The sequence below is a fragment of the Aedes albopictus genome, chromosome 2 (genome assembly GCF_035046485.1).
Source record: "Aedes albopictus strain Foshan chromosome 2, AalbF5, whole genome shotgun sequence".
Lineage (NCBI taxonomy): Eukaryota > Metazoa > Arthropoda > Insecta > Diptera > Culicidae > Aedes > Aedes albopictus.
The window spans coordinates 133,190,547-133,216,415 of record NC_085137.1 but is presented as its reverse complement, the minus strand read 5'-3'; the positions used below and the strand labels follow the sequence as shown (position 1 = coordinate 133,216,415).

Sequence of the window (25,869 nt, the reverse complement as noted above, 5' to 3'; positions counted from 1 at the left end):
AGCACGGTTAGCAAGAAAATAGTTTCAGACCATATTTCGGACAACAGGTAGTGTTCCAGAACCGATTCCCGCCACAAGTGGATAAATGAATAAGAAAACTAATCGCTCTTGATATGGCTTTGGTCACCGTTTACTTGATCTTGTACGCTTTTAATTTGTGTTTCTCATATCCTTACACAACTTTCTGAATGAAATTTGTTCTTGTCTGGAGTCTGTTCTCTGTGGTCTAGGTTCAATCCTAGTCGACGCCGTCGACTATGCCATTTCAGACTCCTAGGGTATAAATATACAAATTTGTAAACCTATGATAATTATATTTATAATTGAATGTATAATAATATAATAATTATAATTATAATTGAATACAGCCTAAATTGTGCAGAAAAAACTTTGACGAAGTCAGATATTTTTCCACAATGACTACACGTTGAACATAACATCGGAATATGTGCCATCAAAAAAATTCACAATTCGATGATGGCTTTGATAAAATTCTTGCTTTTTAAAATAAAGTATTCTCAGGATTCACGAACACATCGGCTTACGTCTACGAAAGGATCATGAGAACATATTCGACGAGAAAGGCGTTATCACCACTAGGTGGATTAATTTGGGTTTTTCATTGAAAATTTTCTTTGCCTCGCTGAGTTGTATGATGTTTTCTTCCAGCGAAAGCTTACGCGATACAGCAAATCGCTATATTTCACACTAACACACCAAAAAATCTGTCAACAATAACAAAATACACATGCATTTTCAGCGAAATGCTCTATTTGCATGACAACAATCCACTCTCACAGCTAACGGATGACCGCCGTCAAATATCAGGATTGCCAACTGTCCGGCGACTGCTGTCCGAGGGGAATGGCTCTAGCCCTTTTCCAAAAATCTTACCATGTCTTTTGAAAAGCCCTCAGAGGATATCGCCAAAATTATTACTTTCGGTGTATTTGGTAAGGGATAGAGAAGACTGTGAACGCTTTCAAAAAGGATAGAACGATTCGCCTTGACGGAGGCTCTCTGAGAGAATTTCGCTGTGCGTGAAAACAATTTTTTTTAACATGGGAAAGGATAGGAGCTGCATTTTCAAATGCTTATAATTCTTTATAGAAATTTTTTTAAGCAAAACGTTCTTAATGTTATCGAATGAGATTTTGATGCGCTATATTATAGACATAACATTGTTATTTAAAAACTTTTTGTCTAAAACCAGTTATAGTGTAGCTAATTGAAAGTATATTGCAAAACATTAAGACTTTTTTCAATCTGAGGTCCCTAAAATATTTTAGAAGCATTTGAAAATGCAGCTCCTATCCTTTCCCATGTTAAAAAAAATTGTTTTCACGCACAGCGCAATTCTCTCAGAGAGCCTCCGTCAAGGCGAATTAGAAACGGACACGGAGAAATCAAACTACCTAATTTTTGGGTCGATTTTACTCAAAGCTGAGTATATCGAATAAACTAGTTACCCAAAATTAGGTTGTTTTCCCTCTTCCCCCCACCGATGTTGTCAAAAACAAACAGAGATGCGTCTACCCAATGGAGGTCCTTGAGCCCAATAAGCCAATTTTGAGTAAATGTAGGTATACTCAAATTTGGGTTGAATGAGGGGGGGTCTTGGGTTGAATTTACCTACTCTTAAGTATATTCTTTTGCTGGAGGTAAAGGCAATTTACCTAGTGTGAGTTTAATCGATTTACTCAAAATTGGCTTATTGGGCGGAACTATGGGATTGCGTCAAAAGAACTCAATTTTGGGTAGTTTGGCGGTTCCGTGGATATATGCGGATATTTTCGCCCACTTCTCTTCATCCTGTCAACAAACTGTCAAGTGAGCTGTCAAACGTGAACAAAAACAAAAAAATTGATGGCTTTAGCTTCTTGGGGTTCCACTTCGGATTCCATTACCAAAGTTTCTCTATACTAGCAAATTTTAATGTGCCGTTTTATTAATTCCACCGTGATAGATTTCACTTGAGATTGAGCAGTATGGTAAGCATAGACACAAATCAAATTAAATAAACTAAACAAAGTGCAATTTCTCAACAGAAAGCCGAATATTTTGATGAGAAGGACGTCGGGATCGTTCCTCGGATCGTTCCACAACGGGAGTCAACTGAGTTGGAAGAATGCTTCCGTAGAGCGGAGAACGCACTGAGTTAATTGCATGACTGGATTACGGAAGAGGGATCAGATACTAATTGAAAAAAAAATAAATGCTTTTTCTAATCAATCCTTGATTCCATAAGCTTATTCCACGACTGCCAACGTCGGTCAGATCAGATAGCGAGAACCTGGTGAAATCTACGGAAAACGGGTCTTCTCAAAATCATTATGAACCGTATTCACAACTATTTTTATTTCACACTGAACACCTCGCTGCACACATAGATTCCCTGAAAATGTTTAATGTCTAAGAAAGTATTGGCTCGGTTGATGTTACGGCGGACTGTTCAACCGCCAATTTAAATATAATGGGAATGCAAAACGCTATCGGTGAATGATGCGGCGAACGTGTTCCGCTTTGTTGTTGTTTAGTATTGTTCAGTACTGCAGCATAATTCAGTTACAAATTTTGAAAACGACGTATAATCAATGCTACACCATTGATTACACTGAAATAAATTTTGTTGTGAAAACTACCGATTCCATAGTAAAATTACTAACCGTACCTATGATTCTCAACCAACAACAATTTCCAGTTAATTCCACTAAAACACTGTCAACTTAACTAGCAGTGCAGTTAACATACCCAAAAATAATCTTAATTTAACAAATGAGCATTGTATTTTTAACCATACTGTGTTGTAAAATGCGTGTCCTGGAAAAATTAACAATGTTTTGTTGTTGAGATAACTATGCATTTAGTTAAATTTACTACAATGCATTGTAATTCCAAGCATATTTCAGTTACCTTAACAGATTTTGTTGTCGGTTGAGAATCATAGGTACGGTTAGTAATTTTACTATGGAATCGGTAGTTTCCACAACAAAATTTATTTCAGTGTATACGTCGTTTTCAAAATTTGTTACTGAATTGTACACATTGTGAGGTGCATACCGAACTGAATCATTTAGTCTCCTACCTCCTTCCTCTCACGCTCGTTCAAAACTACTCTAAAGAGAGTCGTTTTCGACTCACTTCGATGCAAAGTGCATCAGCTCATTTTAGAGTAAATTGAAGTTACTCACTTTTGGGTAACTGTAAGATTTTCCAAAATTAGAGTAGTTTTTAACTCACTTCCTTAATTTCAATAAAAGCAAAAGTGAGTTAAAAACTGCTCACTTTTTTATTATTTTTAGATGGCATTTTATATTTTAATTTATTATAAAACAAATACACAAGCAAGTAAACAACATAGATAATTTATTTATTTCTCCATTTAATATAAAGTGTACAGTTTTCAATTAAAAAATTAAATAAAATTTCCAGGTAAATCCTCTCCGCGGTCGGGTTGACTGCTTCGACTTCACCCTGACTTTGATTATTGAGGGTTCCATCTAGTGCGTTTTGGCCAGAGCAGATTCTTTGGAGGGGGACACGGGGACACCCACAGGGCGACTTTCGGGGCTCTTTCATCCGAGGTTCCATTTGGCAGTAATCGAGGCAGTAATTTAATTTCCTCAATATCGATATTCCTTGTCATCGTCAATCCTTTCCGTCTCATGGAGACACCTTCTTTCATCTCGAACGAGTTCCTGGAAAAATATCAACATCGGCACAATTATGCTATTATTCCACAGGTATGACAATCTAAGAAACTTACCAGATTAATTTCCAAACATTTTTCCGCATGAAACTATCACAAAATTATAGTTTTTTAATGTTTATTTTATGACCGGACCGAGGTCCGGACTTAGCTTGTTTTTTTGCAAGTTTTTGACGGTTAAAAGTGAGTTTTTTTCTGATGCCGATACTCAAAAGTGAGTAAATCACTGATTTTCCCATGAGAGAGTAGAAAACTACTCTCTTCATGAAAATGAAGTTACTCACTTTTGACAGTTATTGTCAAAGTACAAAAGTGAGTAAAAAACTACTCTCCTGAGAGTAGTTTTCAACGAGCGTGGCTGATGATAGTTCAATGCAGAATCATTTGACAGCCTCATTGTGTTGGCATCACTGCATGAACCACTGCTGCACAGCAGATATCGAACATGCGCGATCGCGGGCTTCGCCATCGTCATTGCAAAGTACAGTGTCGAACGGTCTGGACGTATCTACGTGGATCGGTGTATCTCGTGTCGAGTTATCCGTACAGTAATATTTCCGCAGGCTGTTATTCGCGTATTTGGTCGTGTATTTACACACATATCACGTACAGTAGAAGAAGTGCAACAGCTAGATGAGAGTGTTTTTGTTGATTGCGCTTTGATTAGGCAGTTGTCTAGAAAGATGGTGTTTTCTCCATCGTATTAATAGAATTGTTAACGTTTAATTATTAATTGAAATTGCGTTGAATGTGCGAGATTATGTATTGTAAGTTTGTTATTGTGTATCAAAATATTGTATATAGTAATTTGTGAAATTGTAGATCGTTTGCTAAACGGAAGAGTTTTGTACGGAATGTAGTGATAGTGTCGTTATACCGTGACTTACCGTGAGTTTGTACCACATTTGTTGAAACATCATGTTTGCAATAATGTTGAATGTTTAATTAGGTTCGCCCAGAAATCCCGGAGGTAGAATTTTGGAAGTACTTGTAGCCGAGGGGAAAACTAGATTGTAAGTAGTTTGTTTATACCATGTTTGTTATTGTTTATGGATTGATAATATATTTTAGTTGAGTTTGTTGTCCATCAACTTACTACGAAATTGTTCTACCCGCATCCTAAGCATCGCGAGTAACATAGCTCAAAATCTACTGCCATGTCGACCTACAAATACCCGTGCTGCGACGAAGGGGAGGAATACGATGCCAGCGTTTTGTGCGAGAAGTGCCGCGAGTGGTATCATTTCGAATGCGTTGGTGTCGACGATAGTGTTGCCGAGGTGGTTTGGTACTGTGGAACTTGCCTAGGCGAAGACAGATCCATCCGTGCTTCATTGGGTGCTCCAGGCAATACCACCATCTCTCCAATGGTATTCCGCCATCCCAGTCGAACTAGGGGAAGGGCAGTAATTGGTAAGTCAGGCCAACCGTCACAAGGACGAATGACTAGGGAACCAGCTCAGGACGATGATGAAAATGGCATTGAAGAAATGCATTGCCAAGTAGGAGATCAGGGACAGACAGAAGAAGTCGATAAGCGCGTAACTGAAGAGGAAGAAGAAGTTGATGATGAAAACGATTTGTTGCGTGCTCTGTCAGAAGCGGTTGGTCGTTATTGTAACCGCGTCAAACGTTCCGAATCTGTTCCGGTAAAAAACAATAATCGTAGCAACGAAAAAGTGAATAAAAGTACCAGTGTACCGTCGGCGGAGTCGACGAGAACCCGAGCGTTGAGAGAACTACAAGAGCTTGAAGAGTGGAACCGACTGGAAGAACTTGAGGAGGTAAACCAGAGAAAACTCTTGGAGTTAGAACGGAAGCGAATCGCTCGGCAGAAGGAAGTTCTTCAAAAACGGATGGAGTTGAGACAGATCGTCAGTGAGGATTTTGTGTTCATCGACAAAGATTTCCCGGAACTGGTTGGAGATGCAGAAGTCGGGGTGGAAGAAGGACAATCGCAGGAGCTTTTGAAGAATACTGGAACGTCCGAGATACGGAGTAACACCAGACCACCAAAACTTCAGAGAACGGTGTTGAGTACATCTACGAGTAGACATCTGGGAAAATTTCCAGGAGTTTCCAACTACAATCTTCCTCGACCATCGTTCGAAAATAGGATTAATGCCCGTTCTTCAATATGCGAGCATTTTTCTGGAGAGAAGCGAGAGGCAGGCAATAATCAAGCGGCGCATGGTCCATCGCATCTGCAGATTGCATCGCGACAAGTGTTCCCTCGAAGTCTGCCGAAGTTCTCTGGTGCCGCTGAGGAATGGCCGATATTTATCAGCGCGTATGAACAGGCGAACACATCGTGTGGCTTTACTAATGCCGAGAACTTAGTTCGACTGCAAGAGGCCTTAACCGGTAAAGCCCTGGAGACTGTGCGAAATCGGTTGCTGCTGCCGGAGAATGTTCCGTTGATAGTGGAAAAATTGAGGAAGAGGTTCGGCAATCCGGAAATTCTGTCGACGAGGTTGGCTAACCGGATTCAGGGATTGGAAGGGCCCAGTGCGGAGAGCTTGGAGTCCGTTATTGAATTCGGAAGCGCTGTGGAGGAGTTTACACAGCACCTGAAAGCGGCTGGGCTGGTAGATCGTCTGAAGAATCCTATATTGATGCAGAGTCTCGTACAAAAATTGCCTTCGTATTATGCAATGGAATGGGTGGAGTATAAGCGACGTGCGCAGTCAGTCGACTTAGAAACATTCGGCACGTTCATGGAATGCCTTGTAGAAAAGGCGCTGGAGGCCACCTTCGAGAAGGCCGATATGAATGAGAACGACAAGAAACGGGGAAAGGCCAAAGCAAAATCTGTTTTGTATGCCGCAGACGGCGATAATGATGGAACGAGTGGCCGGCCCAGTCAGAATGATGATGAGGCAAGGAGACCTGAGCAGCCGGTGCAGCCACAGTACAAAGATGTAAGATGTGCTGTGTGTCATAAGATGGGACATTTTGGGCGAAACTGTCAAGACTTCTTGATGCAAAGTGTTGGAGAACGATGGAAGACAGTGGAACGGTTGCACTTATGCCCGTGTTGTATGTATGACCATGGTGATTGGCCGTGCCGTATACGAAAGCGTTGTACAGTGGACAGCTGTCCAGAATTCCATAATCCGTTGCTGCATAGTGAGTCAAATCACGAACGTGCGCCGCTAGAAGTGCAGTGTAACAGTCATCGGCAGTTAAACCCGACGGTGCTTTTCAGGATGGTGCCGGTAACTTTGTATAATGGAAGCAGAAGGGTGGATACGCTGGCGCTTATAGACGAAGGATCGGCTGTGACTTTGATTAACAAGAAATTGGCAGGAGAGTTGAAAGCTTCCGGACCAGTGCAACCATTACAGATGTATTGGACGAATGGTATTCAACAAAAGGAGAAGTACTCAAAGGTAGTTAGGATTCAAGTATCTGCACGAGGATCGTCGAAGCGTTTTGATCTCGTCAATGCAATGCTCGAACCGTTCAGAGACTAGAACTACCATCTCAACGTGTAAATGCTGAAGAGTTTGTGCATTGTGATCATCTGTACGATGTAGAGATTCCCGGTTACGACTTGGCTACGCCGCAAGTATTATTAGGAATCGACAATCTTCATCTTGTCGCGCCGTTGGAATCCAGAACTGGAGATCCAGGCGAACCTGTTGCCATCCGATCGCTGCTTGGCTGGACGGTTTACGGACCACGCCCAAGGGAATGATGAAAGATGGTCGGATCATGGTATAATTAGTCTACGGAAAATTCGCGAAGTTTGAAGATCGGTTGAAGTTTGGCGTTTGGAGAAGGGAAATTTGTTGAAGAGTAATCCCTGTACGCAAGCGGTCCAGCTACAGGGTTTACGGGTGGGGGAATGTTACGGCGGACTGTTCAACCGCCAATTTAAATATAATGGGAATGCAGAACGCTATCGGTGAATGATGCGGCGAACGTGTTCCGCTTTGTTGTTGTTTAGTATTGTGTACTGCAGCATAATTGTACACATATCACGTACAGTAGAAGAAGTGCAACAGCTAGATGAGAGTGTTTTTGTTGATTGCGCTTTGATTAGGCAGTTGTCTAGAAAGATGGTGTTTTCTCCATCGTATTAATAGAATTGTTAACGTTTAATTATTAATTGAAATTGCGTTGAATGTGCGAGATTATGTATTGTAAGTTTGTTATTGTGTATCAAAATATTGTATATAGTAATTTGTGAAATTGTAGATCGTTTGCTAAACGGAAGAGTTTTGTACGGAATGTAGTGATAGTGTCGTTATACCGTGACTTACCGTGAGTTTGTACCACATTTGTTGAAACATCATGTTTGCAATAATGTTGAATGTTTAATTAGGTTCGCCCAGAAATCCCGGAGGTAGAATTTTGGAAGTACTTGTAGCCGAGGGGAAAACTAGATTGTAAGTAGTTTGTTTATACCATGTTTGTTATTGTTTATTGATTGATAATATATTTTAGTTGAGTTTGTTGTCCATCAACTTACTACGAAATTGTTCTACCCGCATCCGAAGCATCGCTAGTAACAGTTGAGGTGAGGGTGATAAATTTGAGTTTTCAGTAGATTCAATCGTATGGCTATGTTTTTTAACTTGGTTTATAATAACCCAAGTAACCATTAAGCCGTAAAAATGGCATTAAGTCGGCTCTATAGTCGAATGTAGAACCTGGCTAACAGAGCTAATTGGTTCTATATCCTCTTATAGCGCTGCTCAAAAGCCACTTTTGGCGAATTATTCGGCTGATATACGGCCAACTTTAAAATATCGTACCAAGTCTCTGGAGCGAAAGTTGTCAAAAGTGAGGCAAAAAAAAAAGAAAAAAATTTGTTTATCTTCTGTTCTTTTCTAACTTCCTTCGCTTCCATTGAAGTTGCTTTTTTGCTACTTCATCCAGATTTTAGCTGTTGTCCTCCGAGTTCCTGATCAAGTCCAAATCCGTTGCCTTTCTCATCTGCTCCACCAATGCACCATGGGAATGGTGTGATCAAACTAGTATTTAAACCATGAAAAACAAAAATAGTTTGGGCATTTCGAGGGTTGAAAATGATATGGGATGAGGATGATTCAGTGGTAAGGTTGGTGGTGACGAACGCAGGAATTGATGCAGGAGAAGCAATGTTTATATAAATGGTCGGGAAACGTTTCACAAGAAGAGGGAAACGAGCTGGAGTTTGTCTTGATTGAAAAAAATGGAATAATCAAGACAACCAAATTCCATTATGTATTTAACAACACCAGAGAAAATAGGTAGAGAAGCGAAGAGTGAACAGCCGCCAGAACGGCAACACTTTTTCTGTTTTGATTTCATCGCTCGGATGCTGGCAACTGCAGCAAAGCAGATTAATCCACCCATCGAAGGTAGTGCCTATCTCGCATACCGCATTTGAAAACTATTTATACTGTTGTTTTATTAACTAGGCATTATCAAACTGATGTTCCAAAATGGAACAATTTTCATTAATTCAAGGAATCAATGTTATTTATACTGTTATCCATGATATTTAAAAACTTTGGTAAAAATATGTTTCAAATGATTGCAATACTTATCTTTACTTATGCGGTAATCGTCAAGGTTTGTTGATTTTGCTCGATAGGATACCAGTTTGACGGTTCGATAAGGTATTTTTGGCTTCACACTCTTCGCTTCTCTACCTATTTTCTCTGAACAACACCATTCCGATAAACATGCCAACAACAAAAATAATCCCGTTTCGTCAATCCCGTCCGACATGGATGTTTAAAATGTATTGATCATGACCGACTCGAGTCTGTTTTGGTCGAAATCTATTTTGATTGATATAAACGTCATGTGCTCCAAGCCCTGTGACAGCACTGACAAACTTCTTTACAGCTTGTAGGCTTTATACAGTCCCGATTCGTTCGTTGGCGGCTCGTTAGATGGGCTGTCTCGATAGTTGAATGTTCACTGGTTGGGGCAAAACCCAACTAAAAAGCACTGTCAATGTCAAAATCGATGTCAAAACGAGTTTGACGTCTGACCGCCGTCGCATCGCAGCTCCTATATACTGAACGTTTGTACAAGTATGTGAGTGTTTTGTGACGTATTTCTCGTCACTTGCGTGTGTCTACAGCATTTTGATCGATTGTCAGTTGTCCCAACGAACGAACATGATTCGCTAGTCGGGGCGCAGTCGTGACCCAACGAGCGAAACCTCACTGTATAGGCTTACAGGGCTTAATTTAGTTCTTACTGGTTATAGTGCCTATAAGCATTAGGAATGCTTATATAGAGCTACTTAGCACTGAAAAGCTGTTTAATGGCCGTTATAATGCTCAGAACAGTGCTTAGTGGTTACCTGGGAAACACACTTACTTTTCATTTTAGCTGTAGATCCTTACGATGATTCCTTCGACTCAATGGGTAGGTTCCGATTCCGGGTCGTTCCGGATAAAGGATCAACGAGACGATCAGGATTCCGAATTCTGTTTTGATTTATGTTTTTTTTTTTGTTTTGACATTTCTCTTTCGTTAAAACATCCTTACTAGAGTGCGTTCACGATGAAACCACCGTGAGCGCTTTCAAATCGTTGGAGGTTTGGACACGGTTAGAAACGGATAGCGACGGATAGATGGGGGTTTGGGAAGGATATTAAAAAAATAATTTCTTAGAAGCTATCATTTGGTTTGAAGGAAAAGTAGCGAAATTCACAAAAAATCCGGATCTGCCATTCCCCTCGGTGAACATTCATTCGCCACCTGATTGAGAGTGGTGGTGCAAATGAATGAATAGATACGGGCGTCATTTTTCGTTAGGATAGGTTCGAAAATTTGACACACTGGCTTGCCTCGCTTGCCCCTAGCATGGCTCCATGGCCACACTGCGTGATGAAGCAAGTGAACGAGTTCACACCAATCTAGTACTACTCGCTTAAGACCAGTGAACGCGCCATTCAAGGGCGCAGCCACCACAGTGACGTTTTCGCATACGTCGATATGTTGATGTCAGAGGAAATTTTTCTCCAGCAAAAAAAATCTTCGCAATATTCTCTAGTCTACGTCGGGAAAATCGGTGAAAAATGTTCTGATTTGTGCGTATAATCGAGTGCTTTTTATGTGAACTTGTTCACTGAGGTGAACCGGACACGGTGGCAGTGGATTTCGAGTGTATTTACCGGAGGAAAGTGAATATCGACTTGTTTTGTCCGGGGAGAGAATAGGTACCGTTTTCTTCTGCAAGAAGCTTCTCGTCACGTCTTGGTGCGGAGGAAGAGGAGGAACCATTTCACCGTAGTGCGCGGAGGTTCGTGGGTGTGCGGAGGTGAAAGTCCTGACTGCCTGCTTACAGTGGGATAGTCCCCAGGGAAAGCAGAGCTGGAGAAGCATACAAACGCCGCTTCAATCAGCCCAGAAGTGGTCGACGATTCGTCTGATTTGTTTGCATAAATTTACTGCGACTCGCTACGATTGACTGAATTAGGGCGTAAAGGGCTCGAGGAAGATAGCCACAAAGCAAACGATGAGCTTGACCAGGTCCTGCCGTTCGTCGCTTGCCGGCTTTCTGCTGGCAGTGATCGTCGTTATTAGCGGGACAGTCGATGGGTTCTACTTGCCCGGATTGGCGCCGGTAAACTATTGCCGGCAGTCGGAGATGCAGAAATCATGCAAGGTAAGTGCGTAGAGATTTTCGTTTCTTGACCCTTGATTTATCGCTGGCAGGCACACTGTTTCTTCTGATGGGTGACAACTCATCAAGTCGGAAGTGAGAATAGCGTACAGCTGCAATTGGCTTAATATTTGTTAGCGAACGTAGGTGTTGGTGGTGACGACGTCGTCGTAATGTAAGGCGCTGCGCTAGCTCTGATAGCTCTATAAAAAAGCATAAATTTAGTTGATAACGCGTTCGCTGCGTGCTCATCACACGGTGGCAACTTTTCGCGTATCAAAGAAAGATAGAGCAAGGAACATAGGGAATCGCGCTACTTGGGCGGTGGCTTCTATATTCGTCTGTTTTCCACTATAACTCAGTCAATCTTGAACCAATTGACACAATTCTTGGAATGCGGTGAGATAGGTATAGTATCTACCCGTGAACAAAATTTCAAGTCAATCGGTTCAAAATTGACCGAGTTACAGTGGAAAACAGAAGAAAATAACAGACGAAGAAAACCACCGCCCAAGTAGCGCGATACCCTACGTGTACGACTTCTGATATTTTGACATCAGAAGCAGCGGAACACTTGTAGTTCTTTTGCTTCTTTTTGGTGCTACATTCCCACTATGACAGAGTATACTCTCTGTCATATGATTCTCAGTTTAGTGTAATGTGAAAACTTCCTTGGTTATTATATGTAATACCTAACTGCAAGGAATTATTCTTTGCACAAATAAAAAATAAACTAATACACAAAAAATACTGATGAAGCACTTCCCGTAGGTATTTCCTGAGCAAAATTCGATATCAATTATGAGTGCTTTAGCGTATCAAGCATGTAATATCACTTTGGTTTGGGTCCCTTCACATTGTTTGATCCCGGGCAATGAGAAAGTGGACTCGCTCGCCAAGTTGTATTCCCAAAATTTATCGAGAATCTGCCGTAGGATGAACATCGAATTCTTCTTCTCCTATCTTCAATATAATACGGTGTAAGAGTTGGCACAACTGCTCTCTACCGTGCTTGAAAAACTCAGCCGGGAGTTCGTCCTTCCCAGATCCTTGTTGTTGTTCAGACCTCTAATGGTTGTCTTGTTCTCGGCACACGTTGGCGGTTTGACATCCTGTCTAAATTCTGTCTTCCATTATCACCGTTCAACAATTCTTTGAAGTGCTCTCTCCACCTGGCTGCTATCCTTGCTTTTTTTTCTGTCAGCAAGTTTCCATCACGGTCGTTGCACGCACATGACGGGAGAAGACGCCGTTTTTCTTTACACTTAATTAGACAGTAAAATCTGCGCATATCGTTATGTGCCATAGGGGAGACTGAGGAGACTTGATCCCTGGGGAGACTTGTTCCCCCCATATTTTCTCGGAATCAAAAACAGTTTTCTTCCCCTGGCCAAGTTCGCAGGGGTTGACGGTATTAAAGTGAAGGAGTTTCATTTTGATTATTGTAATATAGTGTTCTTTAGTGAAACATATCACCTTTTTAACACTTTAATGCGCCTCCAACGGTTCATCACGAACCGGCTGCTGCAGATGGAGTATGGCTGATCATATGCATCAGACATGCTCGATAAACATGGAGGAACCGCCAGGGCTCATTAGAGTCTATTCCCAAGCAATAGTTCCAAGTCGGTTGGATTTGAGAAGGTTTTGATGATCGTTACAAATCTTAATAAAAAAGTATTATAGGATTTGTGACAGGTTTTGGAACCTTTTACAATCAGCTGACTATGAAATGTTGTTTGGGCTCTATTTCCCACGTTTCTCGGTTGATTTTGATTAGTAATTTATTAATGTCATAGTCGCTTTTTCGAATTTTTCTTTAAATAAAGCAATTAAAATCGACCGAAGAATTAATGGGAAAGAGATTTGCAGCACTTAATTGTGCTGATAGATTCGAAGCTAACGTGCGAACACTTAAACGCATTGTTGACGTCAATGCGTTTGACTTGACATTTTGGACAAAAACTGACTGCTTTTTGTTAACTGAACAACGTTACTTGTGTATGACTGGGTTGACATTTCCGTAATAATTAGCGAAAAAGCCGTAACCAACAAAATGTACACAATTTGAGTAATTGCAGGAGTGAAAAGATGCTAGATTTGTCTTCTAAATGCCCACAAAGTTTCCTTGATATCACTTTTCTAACTATTGAAAATCACTGATTGAGTGAAAGACGTAATTCCATTCTATTCCAAACGAACAAAAACAAGAATTACGCCTTCTACTCCTTTGTTTTGTTTGGTGTTTTGTTTACGAAAGTGAAAGGCGAAACTGAAATCAACACGTAAACACGGCGATAGTAGAAGGCGAAACTGAAATCAAAACGTAAACACGGCGAAAGCAAATGGCGAAATTCTGTCAAAATCATAAACAAGGCGAATAGTAAAAGGCGATTCTGAAAATAATATCGATTCGAGACGTATAGTATTGGGCGAAATTAGAATTCTTAGGTATCAATTCAGGCGTAATTAAATAATTGCAATTTTTAGTGCAAAATTTAACAAATTCGTACTGTTTTATTAGAAAATCAAGAAAATGTGTCAGAATTGTGTCATTTAAGCTTGTTCATGTTGAATTCCTCTGAATTACCCCTAAATAGGAATTGAAATTGAATCAGCCAAATTCGGTTGTTGTTTTCGCAATGTTAATGCTTTGTCAGTTACGCCCTATTCGCGAATTACTCCGGATTTCTAGGCTACGCTTGAGAAAATGACATGGTTTATCTAGGTAGGACCGATGCGATAGGACAATTGAACGAATTTGAATATTTTTCATAGTATTTGTAGGGGGATGAATACATAATAGTTGACAAGCAAACTTTACTGTTTTAAAATTTTATTGCAATTAACTGACTGGTGTATTTTTGTTTATCTCTTAGATGGTATTATGACAACTGACTTAACGAGAAGTAAAACATATTGAACCATACCACAAAATCAAACAAGAAGACAAACACAAACCGTGTGACCATAACACTACATAGGCAAATCCTGACTGACTGACCAATTCAAAACTTTCCAATCTTCTACCGTAACTTTCTGAGTCAGTTGCAACAGTGTCTTAATGGATATCATTTTCCGCGTACGGCTGGCAAACTGCTTCTGAAAGATTACGTACTCTTTTCTATCTTCGGGTCTAGTGTAGAGGTTTCAACTCTATTCAGAGTGCAGCTAGAAACCTAGCAAAAAAAAAAAAAAAAAAAAAATCAAAAACAGTTTTCTTCTAGCATATTTTTTCCAAAACAACATCTGGACAGACGACAATGTTTTGGCTACAATTGATTTTAGTTATTTATTGCATTATTTTTTAATGGCTGATGGTTTGTTTTCAGTCCTTCAGAAATATTTTAGGCGATTCCGAAAAATCTCAATAACTTTGTGAAAATTGAACCAAATCGTGTCAAAATTTCACAGCACATAGTATAAATAAAATACTATCAAACCTATGTATCCAAATAAGGCTGCTATACATATCCTCAACACGCAGATCCGGTCGTTGATCGGCTTCCTCCTTATAACTCGCCTCATCTGTTTCCCGATCACTATGAATTCGACTTCATGTTCAGCCTTATAGCTGCCGCTGTAATAGAATTTATATTTTGTTACGTACGCGCCGGCGGGGTGTTCGAGGACATCGTTGCACTTGTATTCGCGGGAAGCGCGCGGACTATTACAATTTCCGAATTGTTATTTATTCTGCTATTCTGCTATTCTGCTATTATCGCCCATTATTTATTTGTTAATTTATTCATCTGACCTAGCTGGTCTTAATGAACATAAGGGACAGGGAAAAGCCAATTTGAGTGAATTGTACTCAAAACTTACTCAAATCGGCGTAAAAACCCTATATCTGTTTACAAAACAAGCATACACAACAAATTACACGTATAAAATTACATAATACAATACAATTTACAAGTCAATTAGGTAAAAAAAAAGTCAATTTGAATATTTTTCCATTCTAATGCGAGTGATCCTTGTACCGGTGGGTTCTCGTCTGCCGCTTATCGAAACCATTCCCTCAAGCGGTTCTTGAAAGTGGTCGACGAAACATTGAAGTCAAAAACTGCATACACTTCGTTGAACTTAGTCGTCATAAAGCGGATAGGGTCATGTTCGCCATACAATGAGTTCCTCTGTTCCAGCATCAGGAAGTTACGTTCGCGAAGAATCCGTTCGGGTGCGTAGATATGGAGCTGACTTAGTAACGCCGAGGAATCCGATTCTCCGAGCAGAATTTTGGCGATAAACACTGCTTGGGCAACACTCCTTCTATTTTCTAGCGTGGATAAACCGAGTAGTCTGCAGCGGTCCTCATAGTGCGGTAAGTTGATGGGATCACGCCATGGTAAGTGCCTCAGCGCTGCACGAACAAACTTTCTCTGGACTGCTTCAATCCTCGCAATCCACGTTGACTGATACGGGCACCATACAACGGAATTTGATTCCAAAATAGAACGGACCAGGGCACAGTACAACGAGCGAAGGCATAACGGGTCGTTGAATTCATTAGAAATCTTCAGCATAAATCCCAGTTGGCGGTTTGCTTTGTTGATGATGGTGTTGAAATGAGGTTGAAAAGTAAGGGCTGAATCCAGTGTAACACCAAGGTCACGCACTTGCAGAGCGCGTTCGAGTGGCTGATCCCTGATGAAGTAGTTGTGGGTTATTGGCTTGTGCTTCCGGTGATACGATATTATACTGCATTTCGGGATACTAATTGTTAACATGTTCGAGGTGCACCAATCGTCAAAAGCATTTAACAGCTGTTGCAAATTCAGGCAATCCTGCACGCACTTGACTACCATGTATAACTTTACATCATCAGCATAAAACAAACGGCATCCTGGAGGCAGTAGAAACGACAGTTCGTTTATGAAAAGCGAAAACAAAAGCGGGCCCAAATTACTCCCTTGTGGTACACCAGACGCATTTGAGAAAGGTAGCGATGAAGCACATCCAATCTTAACTATCAAGTTACGATCTCTGAGGTATGAGCCGAGCCAGCAAACTAGATCCGCTGAGACACCAATTATTTTCAGTCGTTCCAAGAGTATACCGTGATCAACTCGGTCGAAGGCGGATTTCAGATCAGTATAGACCGTGTCAACTTGTGCGCCAGCATCCATGTTTCGTAAGCAAAATGAGACGAATTGGACCAAATTTGTGGATGTAGACCTTTTGGGGAAGAATCCATGCTGGTCGGAGGAAATGTAGTTCTTACAAGAAGCAAACAGCGCGTCATTCATAATGATCTCCAACACTTTTGAGCATGCACACAACGAAGTAATTCCTCTGTAATTCTCAACGTTATTGCGGTTACCTTTCTTGTGCACAGGAAACATGATTGAAGTTTTCCAGCTGGAGGGAAAGCGGCATTGTCGGAAGGATAGGTTAAAGAGTGTAGTCAGAGGCGAAACTAGTACATCCTCGCACTTTTTGAGAACGCATGCTGGTATACCGTCTAAACTTGGCGTAACTGAGTATTTAAGCTTTCGGATTGCTAATCGAACTAGCTCCTCTGTAACCGTAAAGCTACTTAAAGGACAGACGTTCAAAGGTGTATCCCTGCAAGCATAGGCAACTTGATGAGCAGACGAAACAGTTTCGTTAAATGCGCTTTTGAAGTGTGTAGCAAAAAGCTCGCATTTCTGCGGAGCGGTAGTAGCCGTGTTATTTCCTAAGAACATTTCCGTAGGTAATCCGCTCTCTTTTCGCTTGGTGTTCACGAAATTCCAAAACTGTCGTGGGTTCCGGCGCAGATTCGCTTGTGTCCTGATGCAGTGACGTTTATACAAGAGACGATTGTATGTTCGGTAATCGTTGCTAGCGAGAGCAAAACGATGTCTGGCGAATGGACAACGATTTCGGCAGTAAGCACGAAGAGCATTGGACCTGAGCCGCTTCAGGTGACGCAAATGGGTGTTTCCCCATGGTGGCTTAGGGGCTGGCCTCCGCAACGGTACATAATCAGCCATGACTCCGTTCACAATGCTCGTAAACGCCTCAACAGCAAGATCAATATCTTCGAAGTCCGCTATTGCATTCCAATCAACTTGAAGGAGGGCTGAAGTAAGCCCTGGAAAATCAGCGCGATAAAAGTTCAGTCCTAATTCTTCCGCAATATCCTCGAATGGATTGAGTTTTGGTGGATGAACGGTAATTTCAAGAGCGGGATGATTGTCATCCAGGGTTGACAATGGTACAACAGCTTCGTGGATTTCATAATCTTCCAGTGCTGCTTCATTCAGCAAGACTGGCTTTCGCCCATCTGCGTTGTCTTTTCACTAGGCAATACGTCTACCAATTGATGTTTATGGGCTTGCCGGACCAAGTCATGTAGCTAAGCCAAACACCCCACCTACAACTGTTGGGTAGGCACCATTGTCCCGCCCACTGGTCTTTTACAGCTAGTTGTAGGTGCATGTGTGCGTGTAAGTATTGGAGTGTGTGTGTCAGTGTTGGTGTATTGTAGGCGCCAACTCGTTCTAATCCACTCTGATAGCTAACACCCTATTGAACAATTACCCTTAAATTTGGCAATCTATGAAATAGAATGAGTTAAACGCCTGTAAAAAACAGTCAGTTAAATCAAACAAGGAATATTAGTATTAAAGCGAAGAAACAACGAAGCAACGCCCCGAACCTCGAGAGCACAAACCCCAAGAACCAAATGACAGGCAGCACCGATAAGTCGATCAACTGGCCACCATCAGTGAATAACCAATCGAGTAAACCCCCCAGCACAAACTGCCACCAGCTCTCCCGACCTGCGCCCAACAAATCCGAGGCACAGCCCAGCCTTAGCTTCACCTTAAAACCAAAATCTAGATTACAGAGGACAATACTTCCCAAGTAACCACGCAGCTCGAGCCGCAAATCACGCACAACACGGCACAAATAAGACAAACACTACCACGCCCGTACAACCGAAACCGACCTAGAGTAGAGAAGGGTCTCTTTCCACTCCAACCCGGACTCAACTGCACCCACAGGGCAGCGCACCTCACCCACACCGCACTCATTCATGCATCACTGTGCGAGCCGCACGGTCACCTGGGTTGAGTCTATCTGCATGACCTCCCCCAACCCGTAACGCAGAGTTTAAATCCCTCTCTTGCATTACAAAGTACTCCCTCTTCCCAAAAATCTGTGCGTGGTATAAATGAGATCTTAAGGCTGAAGAAATCGTCACCAATACAACCGCCAACACTGAGCACTCAATGAAGTCGGCCTTATCAACGACGACCCCCTCAGTCCCAAACCCAATTATCCCACACTACCCAAGTAACCACCCTGCTGAAGCCGTAAGCACCGCACGCACAAAGCACACACACACCGACACGCACCACCCCACACAAACCACCAAGGCCGAACAAAAGCGGAAAGCGGTGCCACCACTGCTGAATCACGACTTTTTCAGTATAATTCAGCAATCGTGGATCCATTCCTCGACCCTACTCAGCCCTAACGGTCCATAGCAATGCCTGTCAATATATGCGCCTCACACATGCAACCCCTACACCCTAACAGTATGGTCACTTGGGTATCCCTGGGTTTTGACATGATGGTCAGGGATCACTGCCATCAAAACGTTCCACACTTTATCAGGGCTTACGACCTGTAGACATGATGATTTCTCAATAGTTTCAAGCTCTTTCGGACCTTCCGCTATTGGAGACCATCATGGCTAGCGGTGTTACAATTTCCGAATTGTTATTTATTGTTTACATTATGCTTTCGCGCATCTACGGGTAGCAGTCAAGCTGCTACCAGTGAGCATAGCAGTGTTGGTGGTGGTAGCGATCGGTTGACCACTAGGTTGGTCCAGTGGTTCCCAACATATTTTAATGATGTTATGGCGACGGGATCCACCGCCCTGAATTCAGGTTTACACGGGGCCGCCGCATTTCCTGTGATTTAGCAGCCACGCACACACCAACTTTCTGCAATTCACGAATCAAAAGGCTCACTCGGCCAGGTTCATTTAAGATGAAAACTAATGTCGTTTTCGTTTTTGCGGTGGTGCTACACCGATGTAGCGCTTTTGCACCGAAAATGTTCGTTTTTGATTTTCGTGCTACACCAGTGCAGCACTTTTTCTGCACCGCGCATGATAGTGTAACAATCAAAAAATCGGGAGTGTAGCTGGTGCACACCGTGTCCACCAATCAGCGTTTGCAAAGTTGTCAATATTTTGGTGTTTATCCGTTATGTGTCCGACAAACTTTTTGCTTTTTTCTACACCGTGCTTTTTAAATGGGCGCTGGGTACCCGGGTACCCTGTCGGCCACATAAAGGTTATACACGCACACCAATGCAACTGCACCAAAAATGTTCGTTTATTCAGCAAAAAGTGTAGCGCGAAGCGGTGTGGCATCGCCGCAAAAACGAAAACGACATAACAGAACAAAACTTAGACGACCCAAATCGGAGCTTCCGTTCGCAAGTTATGCGCAAGTTAATGAATCGCAGAATTCTGTGAAATGTTTCACCGAATCTAAACTGTAAACCATGTTTTCACAAATCTTTCTGTGAAATTTGAATGTTTCCAACCCAACTGTCAAAACGCCACCGAAAATTCGGTGAAGGCAAATAATTTACAAAATTCTGTGAATTTTTTACATTTCAGTTCGGTAAACAACCAAAGTTTTACCGCAGACTGTGATTTTCACCGAATTTCTGTGAAATCAGTAGTCAGCCATATTCCCAAGAGCGCCCAGGGTGTCAAAACACAACTGGTTGGATTTATTTGATCTTTCGTGGAAGTGGCAACTAAAACTAAAGTGGAATCTAAAAAACATGTTCAATAGGAGGAAAAGAGGCTGGTTGGTGTTTTTCGTAAGTACTATTTGCACCTTCACAATATATTTTTGTAGACAATTATTTGGCTTCTGTTTCTACCAGATTGAAGTGCCCGGACCGTGATGCATCCCAGCAAGAAAAATCGTGCCAACAACACCTTTTGTCATGTGAATCTGTATTTTGCCTTCGTAATATGTGCTTACAATTGAATGTTGGAATAAATATTACATGTTTAACCAAATCAAACAGATATTGAATTTATTACAGATTTTTTTTTCTACAAAACTCCAAAAAAAACACAGAATAATTCGGTGAACCGTAAAAAATCCAAATGAAAAATTACCGTAAATTTGTGGAAAAACACCGAAAGTTCTGTAAAACCAACAAAAGTATACATTAAATCCACCGAAAATCGGTGAAAAATTCACCGAAATGTTCAATGTCAAAGATGAGCGTTTTCAATTTTCACAGATTGTTCGGTGAATCAAAAAATCACCGAACAGTTCACCGAAAAATCTGCTGTTGAGATTTCGGTGAAATTTCACAGAATTCTGCGATTTATTTTTAGTGTGTACATTTTATTGTAAATTAAGTAATAGTTCTAATAGAACTATCCTTGATAGTGCGGACTAGAACCTGACAAGTTCAACCAGGGTTCAACATTTAGAATGCGCTTTGAGAATTCTCCAGACCGTCTTGGACAACCCTTCATATATAGGATCGCCCTCGTCTAAGTGTGAGTAGTCTGATTGCATTAACAGTTGAAGCTTAGGCTCCCATGCCAGATAACCGGGTTTTGCAAACTAAGCATGATTTGTGGCAACACTTTGAGCTGCATGATGGAACTATGCCGAGTGTTATTAGACCACTAATGCAGTTGCATGAAGTGGTGACGAAGTACAAAAGTATCATTACAGCGTGCTTAACCGTTATTGCAATATTGAGGCTCCAGTTTGATTAAAGTTTGAACAGTTCGATTCCAACTGATTTACGGTAATCTGACCTGCGTCTTTCCGGGTTGACCTACATTCGTATTCCTTTCATCGCACTCTACATACCTAGCCCGCCATATCTCTTGGATCTGCAGTTCTTAGGACACCTGGTTTACCACTTATTTAAACATTTTATTGACCGAGTTATTTACTTTAACTGTAATAAAATCACACTTTTGTGAGGAGATTCGCATTCTTGTCTTGTATTGTAGCTATTGTTATTATCCTTAGATTGAACTGATTTGAAGTGCAAATAACATTACAAATTATCTTAACATTATCATTCAAAAGAAAATGTTTCTCTAACACATTTTGATGTGCAGAATCTGATGCACTGATGCTACTTTATTTCAGGGAAATACCTATTTGATTTGATTATGGCTCAAGCATCCGTCATCATTTTTCGAAAAATAAAAAGCAGTTTTCTCGCTGTAAACCAAAACAAGGATCATGAAAATATATTCACTGCATTATATTCCTCATGTGGAGTACAGTGAATATATTTTCATAGCAAAAGCTTTTGTTTTGAACGAAAAAACTGCTTTCAAATGTTTGATGATGACGATGATTTCAATGACGAAAAGTTCAACGTTATCAACAACTTAAACATTTAAATTTGATCTCATCTCTTTTATATTTTGAAATAAATGTAATTTTACTAATTCAAGCGTTAACCTTTGATTGAAACAAAGTACACAATTTCCGGGATGATTTATCCTACAAATCTTACACAAACATTTTTCTCCCATTTCGTATCTTCCAGTCCGAGGTGGTACTGTACGTGAACCGGCTCAACACTGAGGAATCGGTCATCCCCTACGAGTACCATCACTTTGACTTTTGTCCAATCGACGAAGCCAACTCACCGGTGGAAAACCTAGGCCAGGTCGTGTTCGGTGAACGTATCCGTCCAGGGCCGTACCGGATTGATTTCCTGGAACAGAAGACCTGCGAGAAGGCATGCACCCGATACTATGTCGGAGGCGATCCGGAAAGTGACCGCCGGTTGATGATTCTGAAGAAGGGAATGAGTTTGAACTATCAGCACCATTGGATTGTGGACAACATGCCTGTCACTTGGTGTTATCCTTTGGATAACGACCGTCAGTACTGTAGCACTGGGTTCCCAATGGGTTGCCTGGTCCGAAGACATCCGGATGGAGACGAGGGCTGCATGGTAAACCCGAGTTATAACCGAGCTGGGTATTACTACCCCTTCAATCACGTTGACCTGACAATCACTTTCCACAGTGGAGCTACAGAGGAATGGGGAGTTGCCTTCAAACAAAACGGTGGCCGAATCATCTCGGTCAAAGTGGTCCCATCGTCCATCAACCATAAAAATCCCGATCAACCAGACTGTTCCAGCAAGGAACCGATTGAGATTCCGTCGACTGCCCTTCCGAATGGCCAGAAAATGAACATCACCTACACTTACTCGGTCCACTTCGTGCAGAACAACACCATCAAGTGGTCCTCGCGTTGGGATTACATCCTGGAATCGATGCCGCACACCAACATCCAATGGTTCAGCATCCTGAACTCGCTTGTGATTGTCCTGTTCCTGTCCGGGATGGTGGCTATGATCATGCTCCGAACGTTGCACAAAGATATCGCCCGCTACAACCAGATGGACTCTGGCGAGGATGCCCAGGAGGAATTCGGCTGGAAGCTAGTTCACGGGGACGTGTTCCGACCGCCACGCAAGGGAATGCTCCTGTCGGTTCTGCTTGGGTCCGGAGTGCAGGTGTTCTGCATGTCGTTGGTGACGTTGGCCTTCGCCTGTCTGGGATTCCTTTCGCCGGCCAACCGGGGAGCTCTGATGACCTGCGCCATGGTGCTGTTCGTGCTGCTGGGAACACCCGCTGGATACGTTTCGGCCCGCATCTACAAGAGCTTCGGCGGAATCAAATGGAAGAGCAACGTCCTGCTGACGTCGATGTTGAGTCCCGGGTAAGATTTGGGAGTTTTTAAACAGTGAAATCAGAGAGATTACATGTTTCTTGTTTGTCATTTCCAGAATTGTTTTCGGGCTCTTCTTCGTGATGAATCTGATCCTGTGGAGCAAGGGAAGCTCCGGAGCTGTTCCATTTTCGACGCTGATTGCTTTGTTGGCCTTGTGGTTTGGAGTGTCGGTGCCGCTTACCTTCGTTGGCGCTTACTTCGGATTCCGTAAAAGGGTAAGTAAAACGAGACTACTATATGCGACCTACCGCCATGATGTTATTACCTATTTTCAATTGTTTCATTGTTTGCAGTCTCTGGAGCACCCGGTTCGTACCAACCAGATCCCACGCCAGATCCCGGACCAATCGATCTACACCCAACCGATCCCCGGTATCATCATGGGCGGCGTCCTGCCATTCGGTTGCATCTTCATCCAGCTATTCTTCATTCTGAACTCGCTCTGGTCCAGCCAGATGTACTACATGTTCGGCTTTCTGTTTCTGGTGTTCCTGATTTTGGTCATCACCTGCTCGGAAACGACCATCCTGCTGTGCTATTTCCATCTGTGCGCCGAGGACTACCACTGGTGGTGGCGATCGTTCCTGACATCCGGCTTTACGGCGGTCTATCTGTTCATCTACTGTTGCCACTACTTTGCCACCAAGCTGCAGATCGAGGACGCCGCCTCGACCTTCCTGTACTTTGGCTACACGCTTATCATGGTGTTCCTGTTCTTCTTGCTGACCGGTTCGATAGGATTCTTCGCTTGCTTCTGGTTCATTCGCAAGATCTACAGCGTCGTGAAGGTGGACTAAGGTTGAATCTTTCCAAAACAGCCAGGCAGGACCAGGAATATGTGCAGTCAATCAGCAGAGCCCTTTCGTGAAATTCCTCCCCTCTAAAGTTTGATCTACTTGGAATCCGGAATAATGTTTGAAGCTTGATATATGCACTAATGAACTAAAGATTTTTAAAAAATCTTGAAAGGAAGATGTAGCAGAAATTACAGCATCACGCAAGCTTCCGGATTCCAAGTGAATCATGTTTTATAACATACTTTATTCTCTATTTTTGAGATAGTTTAAAGCGTACGTCTAGACGATAAGATTATTATTTGAACAAAAAAAACTGAAGCACATTACTAGCGACGAAAAACTGATTGCGAAAGAATGAAGCGATGCACTTAATTGATTGATTTTAAGGCAACATAGGTTGACGAAGTAAAAAAGTAATATACCCAAAAATAAAGTCCCGATAATTTTCTTCTTAGAACAGGAAAATCGTGATAACAGAAGCACCTTCCAAAAATAAAAAAAATTAATGCAAATATTCGAGCAAGAGAAGAGAGCAAGACAAAAAATGGTTTAGTAATGGGTGTGCGCAAAGCAAAAAGAACACAAAGAAAACACAAAGATGGATCGAAAGAGAACATCCCAAGTAACAATTCAGGTTTTAACTTGGCTTTAACGCCACTTTTTATTCAACTACAGGCCAGTGGAACCTGAATACAACTCTGAAATCGGCTACAAGGGATGTGTGTGTGATTACTTTTAGTAGTATAATATCAAAAGATTGAATGCCTTCTTTTCTGTTTAATTATTTAACCCTGCTAAGAGTACAGGAAAGATAACACGAAAACACTAATAAAACTGTAGTAGCCGTAAAATAGTATCTGTTAGGTATGTATTATACTTGTAATTGGATGGAATAACTTAAAGAAGGAAGTATTAATGGGAGAAAACAATTTACAGAATTCGTCTCAAAAGCATTTGCTTTGCAACGATTAGCCCGCTTGCAGAAAAATAAATCCCACTAATTTTGGGGAAAAATTACCCGCAAATTGTACAGTTGAGACGTTTCGCGTCGGTTCCTGGGCATACGTCGTCTAAAATTTCGTCAACAAAACATATTTTTAAGGTTCCCACACTAAGATTGAAGTTGCACGATTTGGCTGAAATTTGCAGAAAAAAAATAACATACTTTATTGTCGTAATTAACAAATTTATCAAGACTTTTGTGCAGTGGTTCGTTGTTTTGGGCGTAAATTTGGCACAAAAAATTAAGAAATGTAGGAACCCATGATCGATTTTCCTTATTGGATTTCCTTATACGTTTAATGGATGATACAAAAACATCAAAAAGATAACGGTGTAGTCAAATAAGACTATTACTCTAGGATGCTGACTAATTTGATTATTTCAAAGAAAAACGTTAAAATCAATAAATTTACGGTAACTTATAAATAATAACTGAGTTCGTCATTTAATTACAATCCTTCATTTTAATTCAGTGTTTTTTAAAACAACTTTTTTAAACAGCACTGCACTGTCCCTATTCGCATAACAGTCCATGTTTGCTTGGTTTCCTATTCACATGGGACTGTTGTGCCAATTGGGGCAGTCAGTGTTATCCGAAACATTCAGTTGTCCTCGAGGACAACTCTCGCGCTGTGGTTTTACCAGTGTAGATCAAGGTGTAGATTTCAGAGGCCACCGTCCTTACAGCCTCAAACAAGCCAACACTGAAAGACGGCTTGCGGTACCCGGGTAAAAACTAACCATAGGGTGTTTGGTGAAAACCATTCCTGTACCATACAGTGTACCAGCTACAATAAAGTCTATTGTAATGAAATGGTTCGCTAAAAGCTTTGCACATTGTATTGTTCGTGCAGTTGAAAATCGGAATTTTTGACACGCGAAAATCGATTTTTCTCCTAAACCGTGTGTCGGACGTACGTCGGGCACAGTGCGCTGGATAGAGGGCCAGGTCCGCTATCCAGCGCACTGTCCGACGTTAGG

General features: G+C 41.6%; 2 protein-coding genes across 2 annotated transcripts; both read left to right on the top strand.

Moving 5' to 3' along the window:
• The first annotated feature begins 4,330 nt into the window (after positions 1 to 4,330).
• On the top strand, positions 4,331 to 7,409 carry LOC115255512 (uncharacterized). The gene is made up of 3 exons (XM_062847785.1): positions 4,331 to 4,476; positions 4,532 to 6,630; positions 7,179 to 7,409. The coding sequence occupies exons 2-3, from the start codon at positions 4,867 to 4,869 to the stop codon at positions 7,407 to 7,409; spliced, it is 1,995 nt and encodes a 664-aa protein (XP_062703769.1). The 5' UTR covers positions 4,331 to 4,476; positions 4,532 to 4,866.
• Positions 7,410 to 10,659: 3,250 nt separating this feature from the next.
• On the top strand, positions 10,660 to 25,320 carry LOC109622164 (transmembrane 9 superfamily member 2). The gene is made up of 4 exons (XM_020076385.3): positions 10,660 to 11,330; positions 21,888 to 23,077; positions 23,145 to 23,304; positions 23,383 to 25,320. The coding sequence occupies exons 1-4, from the start codon at positions 11,181 to 11,183 to the stop codon at positions 23,884 to 23,886; spliced, it is 2,004 nt and encodes a 667-aa protein (XP_019931944.1). The 5' UTR covers positions 10,660 to 11,180; the 3' UTR covers positions 23,887 to 25,320.
• The last annotated feature ends 549 nt before the right edge of the window (positions 25,321 to 25,869 follow it).